Source organism: Dermacentor albipictus, chromosome 3 (assembly GCF_038994185.2).
Source record: "Dermacentor albipictus isolate Rhodes 1998 colony chromosome 3, USDA_Dalb.pri_finalv2, whole genome shotgun sequence".
In the NCBI taxonomy this organism is placed as follows: Eukaryota; Metazoa; Arthropoda; class Arachnida; order Ixodida; family Ixodidae; genus Dermacentor; species Dermacentor albipictus.
Window position 1 is genome coordinate 7,311,237 of NC_091823.1, and position 22,153 is coordinate 7,333,389.

General features: G+C 45.7%; 1 protein-coding gene and 1 pseudogene across 4 annotated transcripts in view; one reads left to right on the forward strand and one right to left on the reverse strand.

Moving 5' to 3' along the window:
• Positions 1-22,153, forward strand: part of Nup98-96 (nuclear pore complex protein Nup98-96) — a 246,519-nt gene that overhangs the window by 144,648 nt on the left and 79,718 nt on the right. For 3 of the 4 annotated variants that reach the window (XM_065424259.2, XM_065424260.2, XM_065424262.2), the window contains 3 exons: positions 632-751; positions 5,029-5,466; positions 15,883-16,016. In XM_065424259.2, coding sequence (XP_065280331.2) covers positions 632-751; positions 5,029-5,466; positions 15,883-16,016 — 692 coding nt within the window. The remainder of the gene's footprint in view (positions 1-631; positions 752-5,028; positions 5,467-15,882; positions 16,017-22,153) is intronic. The other variant, XM_065424261.2, reaches the window with a different exon arrangement.
• On the reverse strand, positions 2,090-2,671 carry LOC135896003 (uncharacterized; annotated as a pseudogene).

Consider the following 22,153-nt stretch of genomic DNA (forward strand, 5'->3'; position numbering starts at 1 on the left):
GTGCTTGCATTTGTAGCAAGGAAGCTAGAACCTGCACGATAAAGCAGAATGGGTTGACCATTGTGTCCGATGTGCTGCTGCCGAGCCCACTGATTCCGAACGCCAGGCTGCTGCTGGCGTTCGGAACGCCAGGCTGCCGAGTCCCAAGCAAACATCGTACCATCTACACACAGCTTGTTAAAAAAAAGCTTCACCTTAGCTCCGTTCGATCTCTCTTCCGCTGAGCTTTGCCATAACTTCTTTCTAATATTTCGAATGGCGAAAGAAAAGTCTTCCGTGATCGAAAATTCTGTTCCCTTGAGCTTATAGCAAGCTTTTAGGACGGAACCCTTTTCGCAGTAGTCTAAAAATTTAATGATTAATGAAACCACATAACTAATTTTTTTTTTCAACGCCTATAGGTATGCAGATCAGCGTGTGATTGAAATTGCATATTATTCATCCTACAGAGCTAAGTTGTCCCTATCTGTGTCTTTCTGAGGAGCTACATTAAATTCTGTGTGTGCCACTTGTTTCCAGCAAGAGATAATTCATGCTTGAAGAGGTAATAGCAACATGGATCATAAAGCTGGTCTACTGTTTGGTGGATTAGGAACATGTTTTGCTCATGGTGCCCTTTCTGTCATCACAGACCTGGCCTGCACTCATCCACGCCTAAAGAGAGCTCTGGTGAGCAGTGGTTCATACCAGAGCCCACAGGCCTTTCAAATGGATGAAGCCAGGTCGCCATCCACACCCACACATTCCAAAGGCAGGTTAACTCTTTCCAAGCAATGTTTGTTGAGCTGCAATCCTGACATGTTTGCTTGGTGGGTTGGTGACTGTGTTAGTAAACAAAAACTGTGCACATTGTAGTTTGTATGCTCACGTGTTCAGTGACCACAACCTGATGTCTGCAGCAGAACCCATATTTTAGTCAAGAAGCATCTAATTAAATAAGCCATTGGTAAGTACATAAAACAGCTGGTGCCATCCATTACACTCTTCAGTGCCATGTTTGGCTGAAACATTTTGTTGTTTTGTGCACATTTTTCCATTAGACAAAAAAGGGTGGCAGTGGTCGAACAGCTGCGCCAATTGTACCAAACTGCACCGAGAGCGAGCCTTTACGCCATCCTGCACCAAAACGGCATTTTAGTGGAAAATTGCACTGAGCCTGTGCCAAAGCATGCATAAAAGCAAAACCCTCCCTCCGTCAATCATTTGCAGCCAGCAATACTGAAATCAAAATCAACAGCACGCTATGATCATCATCATAGAAAGAAGCAGAGGCCCGTCTAAACAGTTTCTCACTCTATAGTGAGAAACTGTATGGCCTATCGCTATCGTCCGGTTTGTCAATCGCACATTTTTCCCTGACGGATGCACAGTGTAGTGCGAGCTATATCGTCTTGCTGGCACTTTATTTCGGTGTTGATCGAACTTGCGTGGTATTGCGGATTTTGATGAAAGAAGATGCCATATTCTAGAATTAAAAGTAAACTTCTTTAATGTTTATGGGTGATAGCAGGTCTTTGCAAAAGAGCCGCTGCGATCATAACTGCATGTGGTGCATAGTTAAGAATGGTATTGGTGAATGTGGTACACAGCAAGAGTTGCCACTTCAATGTGTGCCGCCATGTTCATTGATGCAATACTTTTGCGTCGAGTTTGAGTTGCTGCACTGTTTCGGTGAAATAATGTTGCTGACGCAAATGCAAAACCGTATTTGCATCTCGCCTATGCACAGTGGCACTGACGCTTTTCTTTTTTCGGCCGCAAAACTTTTGCAGCCCCTATTAGAAAATTCCGTAATGTGCATGGCATGACATCAGTATATTGCATGAAGTCATGTTCAGTGCAGGCATGCATACTCGAACGGTCTTGCGGTGAGACTTTAGCCTTAAGCCATGACTGTCATACTGTTACATCCTGGGTTAATACAGTTGAACCCCGATATATCGAACAGTGCGGTGATCGCAAAATAGTTCGATATAGCCAGAATTCGATATATAAAATCACGTAGAAAACGCGTGAAAAACTAGCACAAATCAATTAATGAACCAAACGTGGCACAATAGATGCTCACATGAAGCTTCAAACAAAGTATTTATTCAGTTCGCTGAAAGTACTGAAGCAGCGTAGCCTGCTTCATATTTGCAACCGTGTGTTTGACCACGGCGTCCTCAACCTAGTCCAAACGGTCCACAAGAGAGAGTCCAGTCCCTTCTATGGCGCCGCAGTAGCGGCGTACAACGGCCAAAGCAGCTACAGCCTCAGTTGCAGTCGTGAGTGGGGCAACATCAGCGCTTGCTGGATCAGCCTCGGCAGCGTCTTCGTTTGGCCGCTCAGCAGTCACTTCTGCAGCGATCTCCACGTCTGTTAACTCCGCCACTGTTCTGGTGCTGTTGTCACCGCCAACGAAGTCCTCAATGCACATGCTGTGTGGCTCAGCACCGACAAAGCGCTCGAACTGGCTCCAGGTTTCTTCAAGCTGGCATTCTTCCTCTGTGCCATCCAACGTCAAATCTTCAGTTGCTTCCTCGGAAGCTTCTTCAATGCGGGACACGAAACCCGCATGCCGAAAGCAGTGAACTTCTCGGCGCCGAGAATGACCGCTAAGTTCTTGGCCTTCTGCTGTAGCGTTGGTCCTGATAAAGGAATATTCCGGCCCCTTACGTCGATAAACCATTTGTACAGCGCCTTCTCGACGTCTTCAAAGGCAGCTTTGCGCACCCGCCGCGCGCCTGAGTGCTGGTTATGTTCCGCCTTGGCCTTTATGTCACTCTTATTTTTCAGCAGAGTGCTCAAAGTACTCCTTGGGATGTTGAAAGCTTCGGCGATGCTCGCTTTCTTTTCTCCATTTTCAACACGCTGTATCACTTCCAATTTCGCAGCAAATGTCAGGGTCGTACGCTTCTTCGCATTTGCAGCCATCACACCAACCACGACAGGCCTACGCCACACACACAACGACTGGCGTAGCACAAACGGCAGCACCGAGACACACGTGTTGGTGATGTTGTCAAACTAGCCAACCTGGCCAAGCCACGGCCACGCCAAGCCGCCGCGTGTGAACGCCGCTACGTTCAAATGGCGCCCTCGGCGCAACAGATGTGGGCAGCTGTCGTACGCAGCAGTCTGAAACACCCATTGCGCCGCCGCTATCTTCGAGAGTGTTGTGGGAAAGCTCGCCTTCTGTCAACAGAGCGCACTTGGTCTGGGGCGGCGGAGTTCGATATATCCATTTCACATCCGGCCCCATTCAAAATAAAAAATTAAAAATGCATGCGATTTTTCACGACTTCCGGGCTGGTGCGGAGTGACTTCAAAGCGAGCAGGTGCTGTTTATCAAATTAAGCCTGTCTGCTGTTCCAGCAGAGGATGGCTCCACATCCTCCATCGCATCATCATCTGAACCATATCCAGCTGCGGTGTCAGATTCCAGGCAGGCAGCATAAGTAGAGGGGACTCCAGCAGCTGAGGGAGGCTTCTGGAAATAGAAGCAAACAGACGTCTTAAAGAAAGGAATAATAATAATAATAATAATAAATACAAAGAAAGAAAAAAATGGCTAGGCAAGAGAGAAGTGGAAAAGAAAAGCGATCCACAACCTAACCTATCTAAAAAAATTTTGAAATTTCATCACTGTCTTCACCCTTCCTTAATTAGAGGCCAACTGCAATGAAATTTCACTTTTGCTAAATTAACTACCGTAAAATTCCGAGCAAGAGTTTTCCAAGCGCAAAAGCGCAATACCAGTTTTGCAAGCGCAAGCCAAAACCGCCCGCGAAAGAAAACCCAAACGGCCACCCCCGCGCGCGCCAATGCGCGAGCGGTAGTGTATAGACACTCGGGAGCAAAATAGCGCTAAAACAAACCATGCAACAAAAACAGAGAGCGGGAGGCACGCGAGAAAAATTCCCTGTATTCCCATATAGTGGCAGCACATGACAGAAAAGAAAAAGTTAGGAAATTGGCACGCTTTTTAAACGTACAGACAGAGCCGTAAATATACGACACCGACCATTTTCGGACTTGTTCGCGGCACCGTATATTTACATCATGGACCCTCAAAGGGTTAATATCTTCAGAACACTTTATTTCAAGAAAAATTTAGTAAACACTTCTTAAGTAACATTAAATCATAAAATATTGTACACACGTGGCATACATGCTTTATTCTTCAATGTATAGATACAAGGTAAGATATATTTTAACCCAATAGCGGAAACTCAAACACAACCCATTTTCCAGCGTTTCTCTCAGGGCCCACCCCGATGGCAGCCTAAACTCGTGACGTAGTAATGTTTTCTCGGTTGTTTATATTCTTTTCTTGATGTTGATGTTGTGAGGTGCTGTATTTTGCGGTTGGCTGTACGCGTGTACTTTAAAATTGATTTTAAATGTGTTCTAGGCTGTATTTGCCGCTGATATTTTGCAGACTATACGTGTGTGTCAACACAAATTGATCTCACACGTTAACTGGGCTTTGAAATATTGTGTCAGTGCTGTAGAAAAAGCTGTTGTGAAGGCTGCTGGTACACAGTTTATATGCACACTCAGACCCTCTTCAACACAACAAGCAAGATACCTATAGTGACCGCTCAATTGATGCAGTGCCACCCTTGTGGATGTTGCAAGTTTGCCTTCAGTTTACCTTTCATCTACTGGAGCCTGGGTAACAGATCCAGTGTGGTTCCTCATTGGCTATGGCATTCAGCTGCAGACCACATCGTCACAAATTCAAAAGCAGGTGCATTCTGATAATAAGGGCAGAATGCAGAAATATGCTTGGATACTAAGCTGTCGGTGTACATCAAAAAACCTCGGTGGCCAGAAGTAATCTTGAGCTTTCCACTATTGTGTTCCTCATAGCTGTTGTGCCATTTTGGCACTAACTCTATGAATGTGTTGCAAAAGCATGAGAGGTTAGGTTCCTCTATGATGAAAATACCGCTTTTTTTAAAAATCTTGTTATAACCGCTAGCATCTGCTGTTGGAACTTCGTGTTTTCCTTCACCTAATTCCACTCCATTGGCACTGCAGCATCCCGTTCCCGCTCTGCTGCTGTGTGTCCGCAACCCAGTGTGAGCCAGGCCTTCTCCGAGTTTCTTCCTTCTCATGTCCTGTTTCGTGCTACTACACTGTCGGGAGACTTTGTTGGCACACGGCAGCCTACTGCAGGAGTTTCCAGAGCAACGCAAGCCCACAGTGACCGTCGTCTGGCTGCCTCAGCATTCAGCAGTCCTGGTTATACTTCAGCTGTAGAGCAGGCAGCGCCACTTCGGAGCCGCCCTCTTGCAGACCCCATGGTGATTCCTGTCGATGTGGAACCTGTACCTTTGGCTCAGTCCCTGTTCTACGAGTATCAGCACATGCTGGGAGACGCTGCCTGTGTGGCTGGCTACCGTGTCCGCTGTGGCTGGGGACCGCAGTGGACACTGACTCACGTGGGCAAGACATTCAACAGCACTCTTGATGATGGTGAGCCTGGAGTTTGTGCCCTGGCACCACCACTGCACTAATCAAGATTTGTGTGACCAGTGCTGGGTGATTCCACGAGTAATCAAACATGCATGTCCGCTTGATATTTTTGTTTTGCGTGACTTTTTTATATGTCATGTAGGAATATTCAAATTACATGGAAACGAAAATTTTATTCCCGAAAAGCATTCCCAGTTAGCCAAAAAAATATTTAAAGGTGGCGTGGCGAGCGTCGTCCTATTGTGTACCACAATATTTTCTGGTTTCACAGCCGAGTTAAATGCAAACTAAAAAGTTGTGTCGAAAATCTTTTCTGCTTGTTTTAATACGCTGCACAGTAAATTAGTTCCATGCATTTTTTTTATCCTGTTCAAAAATGAAAAACATCTAACAAAATTCTATAATGGTCCAAATCAGAAAAATCTTGTAACTTTGATGCATCTTGGCATGTTTTCCATTTTGCACAGAAACAACTAGAAAAAAAGAAAAACTGTCATACATAGAACATTCTCTTTGCGACATAAAAGCAAAAAATTATCTGCCTACATGAAATACAAGAGAAGAAAAAAATAGTTAAATAACAAGCTTTACTTAAAAAAACATTTTCAAATAATAAAAAACTCTGGTTCCAATTAGTATTGGAAAAAATTTTTAGATAGAAGTCTGCTAATGTCGGGCAAAGCATAAGTGCGATGATATGTTTCCTTATTTGCATTGTTCATAAAATATAACTGGCCAAATTGACCCATGTTGAGCGTCCTGGCTTCAGTACCTTTGCTGGTTGTCTATCAGTTTGCATTGTACGCAAATCTAGTTCTAATTTCTTTGCTACTTCAGAACTTTGCTCTGGCAGCTTGTTTCCAACAAAAATGTATTGTCCTATTTTATTTGTGTCTAGCATGTGCAGGGGTTGGGGGCTGCTAACGAGTACCGAGTTTGCAGTCTACAACCTCTGTGGGCATCGCACTTACACCTCCATTATGCGCTTGCCAACAGCAAGCGAGACACTGCAAGTTCATGTTGTGGCTCACTTTGCCAAAACCTGCCTGGTGCACACAGTAAATTACTTGTATGCGGCACCAAGGCAGGCTAATCTGTAAGCAAGGGAGCACTTCCATAAACAGCTGGTGTGCCGTTATGGAGGTGCTACTTCACCGCTTGCTCCCCATCCCCCACGTGCAATGGATACTGGAATCTTCTTCGCCACCACCACGAGTGACTCAAGCTGTCCCTTTATAAAAACTTATCGGGGTAATTTGCTCGAGCTGTTTATTTCGTTTCCCATTATCATATGTTTTCCACATAGCTCACAGATAATGGCTTCCAGTCTTACCTCGACCTTGACCTCTGCGTTTCAGCTGTCTGAAAAAGTGCATTGCGGCATGACTGAGCCAAAGGCTGCTAAAGTTGTCTAATTTACGATATTTTGCCAGCACCTTGCAGACGCGCTTTCCTACTCCAAGAACAGCAGAGGTCACTGGTGGCGCCAGATGGACATTGTCCTTCGATAAGAGCGTGGCCCGCACGTTTTCACAGCAAAAAGCTTTAGACAGCCTTGCTCATAGAACATGAAACCATGAGACAATCTGGAGGCTCAGTTATGACAGTGGCACAGAATAAGCAGCAATGCGTGCTGTGCTGTACAGTATAAACATTTCGACTTGGTAAAGCTATTCACTATACACTCGATGCATGTGGCTCTTAGCTCGGTTTGGGTATTCTGTGCCGATTATTTATGTGTTCACAAGAAGGTTGCCAAGAAAAAGAATTTTCGTTGCGTAAATGTTTTGGATGTTGCCTCCTTGCGGAAGCTACAACCAGAGGCAGAGTATATTTACAACACCGACGAGGTCTGCCAGCACTGCTTTATACGCCCCAAGGAAATCCTGTTTCCATCTAGTGATACCCGCGCTGAAGCAGACGAGGCATTCCTTCAGGAAGAAGAATTTATTAATGATTTGAACAGGTACGTCCACCTTTCTTCTGATGTTTCACCATTGAAACCACCATCTTCCATTCTCAAACACAGCAGACAATATTATGGAAAGAGAAAATGGGCCGAGATTGAAAGTGTTGTAGTGACGAAGATACGCTCAACTTTAAGCGCTGCATACGGAAGTGTCAGTGCACCTGAGCCATCTGTGACAGAATGTTGTGCATGCGCTGGCTGGTTAAATAGCTTGGAGCAAGCGTGCGAGGCTTCTAGGTCCTATCGAGAGCGTCTCCACCTCTTAACAATCGTGCCACCAGAAGTTGAAAACAAACACATTCAAGAGGCAGTCACAGCTCCCACAATGTATATGTTCAGAAAGGCTCAAAATTGGCGCGAGAAGCATGGAATGGGGTCAAATTTTGATCTGTACACGAGGTCAAGGTCAAGCCCATCGGATGTACAAGCTGCACTCGACCACCACCATGGACGAACTTCGGTGCTCTCAGCAGAGCCTGAACAAGAATGTTGTGTTGGTCATCACGAACGGCCAGAGAGAGTACGTCTCAAAATAGTTAAGGACACATTCTATTCGTGAGACGTTCCAAGTGTACAAAGCAGCTCACCCCGAAAGTGCCATTGCCCTGTCAAAGTTTTACAGCCTGCATCCAAAATGGGTGCTGCTTGTACCAAAACAATAGGTTTGTGTTTGCATCTATTGCGCTAATGGCAAACTTTGTGTCTCCATGCTTGAGAACGTAAACGACATTGAAATCTCATTGGAAGACATGAAAGCATTGCGCCTTTGTGGCTCCCCACCTCCAAATTGTATGTGAGGTAAATGTGACTGCTGCCCATGGAGTGAAAGCCTCACTTTAGCCAGTCTTGGCATGGTCACCGAGGACGAGGCCACATTTGCTGTGTGGGAAAGCACTGACTTGATTAAGAAGGCATTGTGTACAACCCTCTTTCTGTGAAAGAGTTCGGCAAATGGGTGCCTAAATGGATTCCTCATGAATACGTACGCCACACTCAAGACGCGGCTGTTTTTGAGGCAAGGAAGTGCGAGCAATGTGGAAGCATTGTTCTGCATTCTGATTTTGCAGAAAACTGGGCTGTCCTTCTCTCAAATGAAGCACAATCGTACCATTGGCACAAGAAACAAATCTCCATTTTCACCTGTGTCATCACGACAAGAAAAACAATGCACAGCTTCGCTGTCATAAGTGATGACATGCCTCATGAGGCAGCACATGCCTGCTACGCCCTAAGTAGAGTGCACGAAGTGTTAGATGAAAAAGCACCCGTTTACTGTCACACAACATACGTCAGCAATGGTGTAGCGAGCCATTTTAGTATTAGGTACCAACTATATGAGTTGTGCAACTTCAAGTATACTTCTGTGAGGTGGATATTTTCTGCTACAAGGCATGGGAAGAATGCCTGGGTTGGTGTGGGTGGGCTCCTTAAGTACCAAGCTTCCCTGCATAACCTGAAGTCTGGAAGCGCTGCCTCCATTCAGTGGGCACATGAAATGGTCTCGCAACTTATGAGAAGCTTGGTGGTAGCACTTTTGGCCACAGGCACAACATGTTTGGCGTGAGTAGTGTCTGGTCTGTATAGCCAAACATACCATGAATGGATACATGGGTCATGAGTTCCCACTCCTTCTATTTTTCATAATGAAAACACACAATTTTGCTCGCAAGTGCATGAATCAGCTGGATGTTCTCCAGCTTACCTTGCAGTTGTGCGACCATTTCACATACCAACTGTATTACTGTCACCAATGGATTTTTTGGACTCCAAAAATTTGGACTTGGTGGTTATTCCAGGCTTCTAAAATGCGCCGTCAGGGTTCTGTAGAGTTAGTACATTTTCGCAACTGATTTTTCTGACAAATTTAGGCCTGAAGCTTGAATTTTCAAGAGTAATCGCTTGTTCAAACCACACTATGTGATCTTCTTTAAATGTAAGTACTTCTTGCTGCAATATATTTCAGAAATACGTAGTCTATTTTGACTTCTAATGCATTTCTCGACCAATAAATCGAGTTTTGACAAATTCCATATTGGGAATCTGCATCTATTTTGCTTTTGACTGCTAAGTATTTACTTGTACACGTATATAGATATTTTAGCTGTAATACATTAATTTTATATGGTAGGTGTTCCGTTTTCCTTTATTTTCTCAAAATATTAATTTTGAGAAATTTGTGTTGCTGTGGATTTTGTCTTTTTTAAAAATTTCTATGGTGTTGTATTTGAGGATGCGGCTAATACGCAGAAAATATGTATATTCATTGTTTTTGAATACTTTAAGAACTTCTAATACTGAAATTCAAGTCAAAGTGAATATCATATAGCATAATATTCAATCAAATATTAGAATATTTGAATTAGGAGAACATTCATTTGGGCTAGATGGTGCATACTTGATGTTCTCCTGAAATATTAGAATATACGGAATGTTTGCCAAGCCAAGTAATGATTGATCAACCCGTTTTGATAGATAGTGCAACTATTTGTGCATAACATTTTTGCCATTCTGATTCTTTTGTAGTGGTTCCTAGATGTGTCGCAAGGTAACATTTAATCATTATCTCCTTCTTTTCTTTTCTTTATATACTATATCGTAAAAAAAAAATATCTTTCTTTTTATGTCTTTGTGGCAAGTACAGATGTCTGTGCTGGCTACTTTGGTGAGAAGCATGGTCTCAGTCATGTTCGAGCTTTGCTTTTCCAAATGTCAATGCTTTGAACTCAATGAGCTAGTGCAGGTTAGCTAGTTCATTGTGATGACGTCATATATGCTGCTAAGCATGAGGTCAGTTACGATGGCCGCATTTCGATGGGGGGGGAATGTAATAACAACCGTGTACTGTGCACTGGGTGTATGCTAAAGAACAGCAGGTGATCAAAATTAATCCGAAGTCCTCCACTGCTCAGATCATAGCTTGGGCTTTCGAAACCCGAGAATTCCATTTATATAAATTTTTGATGATGTTTTATGTACACTGTAAGGAAAGGTTAGTCAAAACATTATTGTGGTATTTTTATTTCACATAAAATTCTGCCATTATATTACCAGACACACCAGCTTAGTAAAAAGGAAATACTGCTGTTATGTTACACACACACACACACACACACACGATGCTACTGTTGCTGACCGTTTATTCGAGCCTCACGGGGACTGCGGAAATGGCCGAATAAACAGGTGTCCGAAAGAGCAGATTAAGAAAAAAAAACGAAATCGTTTATTTCCACGCACTTATTCGGGCTCGGCAGTAGGCTTGAAGAAATCGTGAATGCGTTGTTGCACACTGTTCCATTTACGCGCAATCAGATAAACCTGAATCTCGGAGAGGGTCATACAGTCACTATAGACGGCTGAAAGCACAGTCACTGCTTGTACACGCTGTGCATGCGACGGCAGCGTAGCACATGGTGCGTCATCTTCCAACTCGGAGTCATCGTACGGCGGTGCAGCAGAAACCTGATGATCTCGCCATTGTCGAGTTTTGCGCATGTCAGTACAGCAGTATCGGCACCTGTGAAACTGTCAAATGAAACTGTGTCCGGAATGGTAATGCAACCACTGAGCAGGTCTCGGCAGAACATTTTCCGCGTCAGTAAGGAGCACATCGGAAGGTGACAAATCTTAGGCCTCCCGGCACCCGCTTGCCGGCATTCCCCAGCGCAGTCTGCGCGGGCACTGTCGGCGCCATTAGACAATTGATGCGATGTTTCCGTATGCCGCATTGGATTACCGCAACCTCGACACAGCACACAAAGCAAACACCACCATGCCGACACCAGTCGCACAAACGAAAAACGTGGCCTACTTGCAGTGTCGTGCGCAAAGAAACAAATCAGCTGCTGGATTATCTTGACATGGCTTACTAATCTGAAACCGGAACTGCTGTAGCCACAAACCAAGCAGAAATGATGATGATGAGTGGGAATTTGCAGTAGCACCCTTTCGTGGGGCAGCAAGGAGGCTCCGTTCAAAACAAAAATGGCGTTCAGCAAGTCGAACCATGCACCGGTCAGAGTCGGTGCATGGTGCTCTCGATCGAGTTGGCTCAAGGAGTGTCCGAAAAATCAGGCTAGAGGTTGCAATGTGTCTGAACTTTCGGCACTTGTTATACATTGTGGTCTATGGGGAGAATGGTGGTGCCGTGAAGCAGACCGAATAATCGAGCATGTCCGAATTTTTGGAGTCTGGAAAATCAGTCGGCGACTGTACATGATAATATATGTGATGATAATGTATGAGCTACATCCAGCGAAAATGCTGTGGTGATGTATGCGTCATTGCAATCATGAGTTGGAAAGGAACTGTGGAAATACTACAATTTTTTTTTTCTTTATAGTATATTGTGCTGCACATGACGGCACATTGACTTTGTGCTTGTATGGTCATGTTTGCGTGGTCATGTCTGCTATTTTCACGAAAATTATTTCACGGCAATCATGCTACCTTGGGCACAACAGCAGCTAAAAAAAATGTTTTTGTTCATATTTGGTTAAAGTACACATTGTGTCAAACATCGTAAAGGTCGTCAGCAAATAGAACGGAAGGCACATCAACCGCTACCCATGAGCTCGTGTGGGAGACTAACAAAAGCACCCTGAGCTGTTTATCTTATAGGGGAACTTGCATTTGCTTAGCTTGCTTCAAACGAAGTATACTGTATACTCTTGCATGTCGAGGTGTGCACATGACTTGATGGCTTTTTATCACATTGCTAATGTGCAAAGATACGTTTTACGAGTTGTGCAGCAGCATGAAGCATTACCATAGTGTCTGGCCTAGCCTTTGCTGTACTTGCCCATCTTCACTGTCCCTGTGCTTATTCACCTATACGCCTCGTGCACCACCTATAGAGACGCCACTGATAGCCACCTAGCGGTCACTTCCAACAGTACCCGCGGGAGCAGTAGCAGACGACAACCCTTTTCAGCAAGGTTGGCTGAAGTTCGCGGCTGCGATTTCTCCTTTGTTCGGGTGCCAGGCTACTTCTTCTTACCGGTGTTTGGGACAACTTGGTCCACATACGTGCCAGGTGTGTCCCGCAACCAAAGGCCATGAACCGCATTTACATGAAGTGGAGCTCATGCTAACTAGCCAATAAATTTTGTTGAGTAATGCGATCTCTTGATCGTTTATTTTTTGTATTCTACCCTTGCCATTATGCTGCTTCTGTGCCTCAATAATAAGCACCCGTCGTTAGTGCAGACTTATATCAAACAAATCCGCACGGTGCGATGTCTGCATATGCCATTGTGCTTTTTCTGCCGATGAATACATGTGACATCGCCGAAAAAGTGCAGTCGAAGTCGCCCCAAGAAGAGTAATTGCGAATTTATTGATGGAAATGCGTACGCTAGTCAACAAAGTCATCAAATGCACGGGTTAAAATAAGCGCGTGTTAGTGCTATGCCACCGATGCAATTCTGCTGCATACGCTGATGAACTCCTGTTCCCACTGCAGTTTTTGCAATCTTCAATTCCCCAAAGGAGCTGCTTGGAAACGTACAAAGCTAAAGTCTGACTAACTTCTTAGTACTTTTTTTTATATTACTAGAGATAGGTGACACATGATATATTTAAAGGCATAGCAGAGCCGGTCAAGGTAGATGAGCGCTGGCTTCAAGGCCAGGTTTAGTCCCCTGCAGAGTAAGCATAAGAAAGAATTCAGTTTAGTACAAAATTCACATGCAAGAATGGACTACGTTGTGGAACAAACAAATCACACGGCGTATTAAGTCTGCTCAGGCAGCATCGAAGTGCGATGACTTGCCAAACGTGACGCAAACTTTTTGGCAAAAAATGGAAAAAAAATACCGTATGCAGCAAATATTACCAATTCTTGCGCTGAACTACCTATTTTCTAAACACATTTCCTCCCCAAAAAACACAGTATCTAAGATGCCCTCGGGCGAAAAAGATAAAGATGTTAAAGAAGCACTTCCTTGGTATCATTCCAATAAGACGCAGCGTGATTTACACCCTTTACAAACAAGGCAGGGTGAAAACCTCACAGCTCAAAAGAATCAACAAGAGTTATGCATGGAGCAACTACCGTAAAAACCGGACTATAGGTTGGACTGGAATATAGGTCGATCCCCCAACTAACAAATTCTAAAAATGAAAAAAAATATATATATTTTTCAATGGCAAAAGTACCGAAAAACACCCTTACCTTGAAACGAATGCGACTCAGCTGCTTGCACAATGGTGGCAGTATTTATTTAAATGCTGCTCGCATGTGCACCTGGCCAAGTTTTAACAGTATTGCGCGACCATCAACCCGCGTGCTTGTCAGCACCTTATTAGCGGCGCTGAGCGGCGAAACAAACAAGATACACGCATGTGTACACATGCACTTACTTTCGCTATTTCGCTGCTCCGTGCCATGATGATAAGGTGCTGACAGGCATGCGGGTCGATGGTTGCGCGATACTGTTAAAAATTGGCCGGGTTTACAGTACACAGAAGGGCTTGAAGTGCACAAGCACTACTTCAAATCGGAGCAACGCCTTTGATCACAGTCGTCCGAACTAGAGTCGGATGACGAGGGCTTCTTGCTACCAAGTCCATAGGCGCGCGCGATCTCTACCGCTTTCAAACGGATGCATTTGGCAGTCACAGGCAGCGACCTTACACGCAGCTCTCGGACGAACTACACAACCTTGTCTTCCAGCTCTGCGGTCCGCTGCGATCCGCCCATGAAATGATGGTTTCTTTTGGTTGCTGCAAATTGTAATACGTTGCTTTTGCCTCTGCCACTACCGAATGCTCTTTTTGGATACTCCAAATTTGCGCTGTGCCGCCAGGTTGCCATGGGCTTCCGCGTACTCAATTGCCTTTTTCTTGAAGGCGACGGTGAATTGACATCGACTTTCGGTCATCTTGAAACAAAATGTGAAAAAGCAGCCTTTAACCAATATAACTTTGTGACAATGGAAATGCAAAATGTCGGTGCCACAATGTCGCCACGCCGCGCTGCTCCTGATGGCGAAGGCGGCTGTCTATTTCATCCACCCATTGTTGCAAGACTTCCGTAGTTTTTCCGCCAATGTCCGGTATATAAGACGAGGGTCGACTTTTTGCAATGATTTTTTGAAAAAAAAGTTCGACCTACATTCCGGTTTTTATGGTAGCAACAGTTAAACATGTGCGAAGCCACGCATAAAATAGATGTAATAACATGTAGTGCGCGACAGCTGGTGCGAGGATCTACCGGGCCACATAAAACCAACAATTTCAGTTCTTGCAAACTTCAGTAGCTTTAACATACAACACAATGCGCTCGTGCAGTCGTGATGCCTAGCTAGCGCAATGCAATATAAGAAGTGGAAAACAATATAAGCAACAAATGGCATTCCAAAGTTTAGCGAAATGCCTTTAAGCCGCATGCTGCACTGCAGGCGAACTTCCTTCTAACTAACGCATCTAACTATGATCTAGTGGAAAAAAACACCGGTGAGACAAAGGAAAGGATGAGAACAAGAAATTTCCCGCCGTAGCAACGATCCATTTTTGCTACCGTTGCTCCCGCTTATGAGGCTTTGCGGGGAATGATTTGAACCATATCGCCGGCACGTTTTTGCCGGTTTTTGAGCCCCCCACCTTGCAACAATACTTCTTCAACATTCCTTGAAACTGGTGACCCCATACATGTGAAGGGTGTTGCCTACTTTGCTCTGAAAACGTGAATAAGACAGAGAAGCGGTATCAACGACACAACAAACTACAGCATGCTGCTGGCTACTCTCCTGTGATCTCTGCGCAAGGCCGCCACCAGTGACGCGTCTATCGACACTCACTACGCGTATACTACAGTGGTTGATGACTGCACCGGTGTCCTACTTGGCACAGCCGTTGACCTTTATAACAAAAGTGAGGAAAGAAATGAAAATCTTTCTTTATATGCTTATGGAGCTCTTAAAATGGGTTACTGTTATCAACCCCCTCCCGATTTTTTCCCATCCAATGTGAACATACTTTGACCTTGAATACTTATTGCCTTCCTTGTTGCAAAAAGTTAAGTGTGATGTAAAAAAAAACTGGGAGTTTGGAATTAGCACTTGAGGTGCAGTGTTGAATTATTCAGTATTTTGTCAGGTGTGCATTTTTTAATAATTAACATCATCTAAGCAAGAGATCCGCCTCAAAAATAAAAATAAAGAGCTTAATTGCTAAAATGCACAAGAAATTGTTGCATTAGCGAGCCATTGTACGGTTTCACAACCAGTCATAATTGAAATTTTTACTACTCATTTTTTCTCCTGACATACTTAAACTGAAGCATGCTCATGTTGAAAAAGCTCAAATGACTACAGTATTATAGTGTACTTTTAGAACGAGAAAGCTACAAAACATTTACAATTCCAGCTTCTGTGTTAGTGTAGGTGATACCTCTCAAAAGAGACAAAAGGTATTCTGTGTTACGTGTAATGCCTGTCTCCTTGCAGAACCTATGGAGCCTGCTGGCCACCTGGGCATTTTCGGAGGACAACGCTATCCAAAGCCATCAGCTGCATTTGCAGTCTCGGTGGAAAGAGTGACTGTTGACTTGCACACACTAAGACCAGATGACATTCAAAAGGTAATTTAGCTACTTGCACTTGCATGCGCTTGTTTTGATGTCATAGTCATACATCTACTGCAACTATGTATCATATCTGCTCACAATGACCTCTAAATATCCAACGCAATGGGCATGTAGCATTGGTGTGCTTGTGGGTCTATGTTACCATGGTGACCTCAGTACCTTTAGTGCCTCAGGGATTGATAGCCCTCATAGTTTCAGATTGTAGGTCTTGCATGGCCTTCTCAAAAAGTGCATAAGCCATATGTAGGGCTGTCCGAATATTCAATCGAATGTTATGCTATGTGGTATTCACTTCGAGTTTAATTTGAGTATTCATCATCATCAACATCAGCCTGGTTACGTATTCAAAACTTTCAAATTATTCGGAACCAATAAATATTGTTACGTGTAGCTTTGAAATTTGAAAACGTACAATCGGCAGTTCAGGTTTCAGTGAGCAAGTCACATTGCCATTCAAATGGCTCATAGCCAAAATGAGTCAAAAACGAAGCCACCACAGGGCCACCATGCCGTCGACCATTTTTAACATGAAAGTGTGTTATGGTGGGGTCCGCACTTGACTTCCTGTAACGGATGTGGTGTCGGCATCAAGGAGTATAATAGCTGGCTGGTTGCAGCACTGTGGAAGCTACACGAATTCTGAGCCAATAGGAAGGCTAGATGCCCCTTGAAATGTGCTCATCTGCACCGCGTCATCTGCTCAGCGTCTGCTTGGCATGCGACAGCAGGGCTTCGCTTTACCTGTATGCTTTCCCTGCAGTTACCTTGCAGCCTCCTTAGCAAGTAGTACGGGCCTATGCCCTTGCAATTGTTCACCTGCACCACAGTGTCTGCTCAACGTCTTCTTGGCGTTTGCTCTCTACCATCATCACTTACCACGCTAGAGCGGGGTAGTAAATTAATGATGTAGGGAACAATTAGGCTTTTAAAGCATTCCGCATCGTGAACGCATCACCAATGCTAATGCTGTGGTGCCATCTGGTAACTAGAGCTCAAACCAATTTAACGGCTCGGTGCTGTGTCTGTAGTCCTAGCAGCGTGAAAACAGACAGCCGATCTCAATAATTACAACAAAACATACCTAATGATTTGACCTCAGCTTGAGATGAGACTTAGCGATGATAGATTTTGTCTGTTGTTTCTTGCTGATATGGTGGAGAGCCAGTAACAAGCACGAATTCAGATTGAAGTGGGTGGTCGGCGCTGTATGGGTGCTGCCATGTTGCTATGCATTCCAACCTCGACATGTTGAACACAGATATATTGAGTTATTGTGTATATGGAACACATTGATATCACCTGGAAAATCGCATGCATTTTTTATTTTTTATTTCGGTCGGGGTCAGACACCAGATAGATATATCGAACTCCACCACCCCAGACCATGTGTGCTCTGTTGACAGCTGTCGGCGACAAGCTTTCCCATGACACCCTCGAAGATGGCGGTGGCGCGATAGGCGTTCCTGACTGCTTTGCACTATAGACAAGAACGGCACCGCCGCGCCGGCGTGAGAGCGCCGCATGCAGGGCAAAATTCAACTAGCGGCTGTACAGCTCTCCCATCTCATTCACACCGCCTTGATTGCCTCGTGCACTGCACATGTTTGGGCACATTTCGTACCATGCACGGTGTGTGCCTACGTATGTGTGTGTGAATGTTTTATTCCAAGGATGAAGCACACATTTCTATTTGCCTTTAAGGGGGGACGTTATTTTGAAAATCAACTTCCTTATTTCTTCATGGATTTTGATGAAAATTGGCACAAATGTTTAGACTGTCTCCCTGATGCTTCCATAAAAGTTTCAGAGTGATATCTTGAGAACATTTTATTCAATTTTATTGAGCAGAATTTTTCTCCCTTTTTCTGGAGAGCCTGGGAAACTGAAAAACCTGATAGAAGGCTTGTTAAGTATTGACTGCATAGCTAAATGCATGCTGAAGGTCGTGACATTCTTGCATTTTTTTTTTTTTTCGCAACACAGATTTTTTGGAGTGCCATATCTTGTTACATTCACATCAAGCACACTTTCAGGGTAGACGAATAGCCATATCGTAAACTTGCAAAGGGTCAAGATTAGAAAGCGAGAACGTGACAAAAAAAAAACGGAGCCAAAATATGTTAAACGGTAACAAAGAAATCAGCTCCAGAAACTGAGCAAAAAGGCAGAAAAACTGTTTTGAGAAAACGGTGCTCGAAGTTTCACCATCTCTTCAGTTCTATAAAAGGCACCAAATTTGTAGTCTTTGGGATGTTTTGTGATGTGCGGCTTCTTGTACAGGTGGTTTCTGGTTTGGTGTGCTTTCACCCTTCCCCCTTTTTTTCTTTTTATAGGGCATTCTTTGCTGCTGCTGCTCTACAAAGAGCATGGTGCCTAGGTTTCAAACCAAGTGACGCGCAGAACTCTGTGTGGGCATGAATAAAGTTTGAGTGTATATTCAGGCAGCCTGTACCCGCAGGCTGCCTGATTGATAGCAATCTCCAGTACAATCAGCGAGGCTTTTTTTTTTTTGTAGAATTGACCATGTTACTGAATGAAGGCTCTGAGTGTCAGCAGCCTCCCAAGTCATCTTTACTTGACAATGGCTGTAGAACTTAGGATCAGAGAGCCAGTGATAGATATTGTGGGTTCTCACTCCCATGCTCTTGGGACAAAGGAACGACAACACAGGAGTGCAAACAATCACAAGGGCATTTATTGCACCTTTCATACATCAATGCCTGCTAGCCGAGTTGCTATCCACAAAACATGCCGATGGGCGCGCGGCAAATCTAGAAGTCCGACGCACCGCGACCGGATAGCAATCGAATATGTTCACCCCATGCTGGATCCCAACGCCTGGTCGTTCGCGCGTACGATCACGCGAACGGTGGCGCGTTGCAATGCAGGCCACGCGAGGCGGTCTCGCAGAGGCATGGGTCGGCGCGCGCGCGGGACGTCCACGCTGTTCGCCGATCCGCCGAGAAAGAGGAAGCACCTTGTCTCTCGGCGCCCAAGTAACCCTGCCTGTCGGCGGCGTTAGCAGCGCAACACTCACGGCCTCTCTCATACTGCGCCTCAACCACTCCGACCGCCGCGGGCGCCAGGCAACGCAGCGAAGCCGGATTACAGGAAATGCGCCATGCAGAAAAAACATCAGGGGACGCGTGAGAGTCGCGCATCCCCACAATATGCAGCTGCTAGGTGCTTTCCAGAATTGTACTTTTGTATGATGCCTCGATCACTTCTGCAGCCAGGTGTCTGTGCCAGCCCAAGGGGCCTAGTGAACAGAGCTCATGATGAGGTTCTCTTTATGAAGGGGTGGTATGACAGATATTGCTACGAGTTATCATGACAATAGAGTGAACACGCAACATGCTTGGTTGCGAGTCCGAGATGATGACGCGCGAAATGCCTAGTCGCAGATACAAGGAGCCGACACGCGATGTGCTTAGTCGCACAGTTCGAAGTGCCGACACGCGGAGTACCTAGCCACGCAATTCGAAGTGCCGACGCGCGAAATGCCCAGTCGCGGGCTCGAGGAGTCGATCCTCGATGCGCTTATTCGCGCAGTCCGAGGTGCCGACGTGCAAAATGCCTAGTCGCGGGCTCTAGGAGTCAACACTCGACGCGCTTATTCGCGCAGTCCGAGGTGCCGATGCGTGAACTTCCTAGCCGCGGGCTCGAGGAGTCTACACTCGATGCACTTATTCGCGCAGTAGGAGGCGCGATGCACAATATGCTTAAGTGAGGGTCCGAGAGGTCCGCGTGCGATGTGCATGATCGCAGAGTCGGGAGGCTCCCTATGCGCAAAATGTTTAGCCTGTGCCCGAGGATTGCGTGCGCGATGTGCTTCGTCACGAATTCCGAAACACCGAGTGCTGAAAGGCTTAGCCGCATGTCCGAGGATTCCGCGCGTGAATCTTGGTCGCGAAGTCTGCGTTGCCGATGCTCGGAATGCTTAGCCGCGAGTCTGAAACGTGTAGGGATCGGCCACGCTACTGTGATGTATGTGTAGCGTCTGTTTTGACACGTCGCGATTACAGCAAGTGGAGACGTCCAGACTCGCGAGGTGCAAAGAGCCGAGCAAACGACGCGAGCGCCGGACCAAAGGCGAAACGAGCTGAAGTCACGTGGCGGGCTCGGCTAATTGCAGAATCCGGCACGACCTTCAATCATTTGCTTTTTGTGCGCTTGTTTCTGTATGGAGGAGATCGCTGAAGCGGCAGATTTCAAGACGAAGAAACGCGCTTTTCAACGAGCCCGAGATGGCGGCGCTCGGTCGCGCTGTTCCAGAGACATTGTGGCTTGAAAAATGCTGTTCTTTCTTGATTTCCGTGAGATTTTTCGCCACCTTGGCTGATAAAACGAATTTTTTAGAGCACGTCTAAATGGTTTACAGTGATGATATTTGGGTATCAGATAGAAAAAGGATTATAGAAACTGAAAATTTGATATTCAGAAAATGGACTTTTTGGCAATTTTTCGTGATATGGAACTCGCGTCCCCCCTTAAACAACGCAGCACAAGATAAAGCACATGGCCGGGACAACAAAACTAAATTATCAATTAAGTGCAGGTTGTCCTTCTAAATTCCCTCTTCTTACTCGCTTGGCTCGCATTTTTGCCATCCCCCGAGCACTCCTGACGCAAAGGTGGCGAGACACAAAAAGCACCACGCAGCAAATGCCGTTTCGGGCCTCGGCTGCCTGCTTTTGGATGGGTGATTGGAGTACACTGACCACTGCATCGCCAAGGACCACTGCTCGGTCCTCGCCCATGCGCAACGCATCGCCAATTGGGTGCCACGAAGGGTGTGGCTCAGTGGCACCTGCCGCAGATGAGCCAAATGTCTTGATCACACCCTCCTTCATGGCGGCGAGCGATGCCCCACAACCACCAAGCTCAGTCGACGCCTCTGCCGTTGCGACCTCTTTGTCGTTTTGATTGACGGCCTCTTCCTCACCCTCTGCAATCTGCCAGCAGATCATACTCGGTATCGCTGCAGCGTGTGGCAACTCACCAGCCTCCGCCGCGCCATGCACTTCGCTGCCTCTCTCAGCCTGTGATGGCACAATTTGCCTGCCTGGCGGCTGACGTTTTTCGTGGCCAGCCTCTGACCATCGTTACCCACCACACCGCCTGATTCTCAAAGCACTGGCCTCGTTCGTTTCGAAGGCCCCGGCACCTAAGGGCTTAGGCACAAGGGAGGATGCGTCTGGTCACAAACCTGAGCAAAGCTCACTGCGGAGGGATGAGGTTTTTCAGTGGTGGTGGTCGAGCCCAGCAGGCCCTCTGAGATGCGAATGCTCTCGACACGGTCCTCCTCTGCATGCAACAGCGCAATCTCCCTCTCCAACACGAGGACACACCAGGAAGGTGATGCCCGATTGCCCTCATCGGCCTCGCATTGTCGCAACTCTCGCACTTTCTTGCGCTCGCGGCGATCCACCTCTTCCTCGGAGCGTATCTCGTGCAAAAACTCCCGGAAAGCTGGGCCCAACAGCCACGATTCGCTCCAATTCATCTAAAAGCACATCGGCCATCCCATGGCCTTCCACCTCGGAGGTACGCGTCTGCTCCGCCCGCTATGCCTCGTGGTCACGGGAGATTGCGCCGGCCCGGTGAGCTCAGGAACAATAGGGAGATTCCCTCCCTACCACCGTGTAAGCGGCGCTGCAGCTGCAGCGGCAATGGCGGCCATGTCGAGAGGGACGTGGGCACGCACTTTGTGACAGTTACCTATCTGCCATTACTTGGGATACGAAAGACCTATATTTTGGAGAAAAACTGGAAAGCAAAGCTTTCTGTGCAATAAATAATAGATTGCAGCAAAACATAGGTCCACTATTAAACTGAGAACCTCGTGATATTCCATACAGCAATATTTAACTAATTTATTAGTTTCAGATGAAGAAAGGCACCCAACTCTTCAACAAATGTTATATTCGAAAAAAAAAATTGCTGAACTGAGCTGTAATCAGGGCTGGCATACTAATTGGGTGTTCCCTTTGGTAAGAGTAGACAATACTGTATATCTTGATTTCTCATAGCTAAGTAAGTTACTGATAGATTCTTATTATGAATTCTTATTATGCAATGCTAGGAGACTCCCAAGCATGTGCAGCACCATGTTATCTTTTACAGAAATT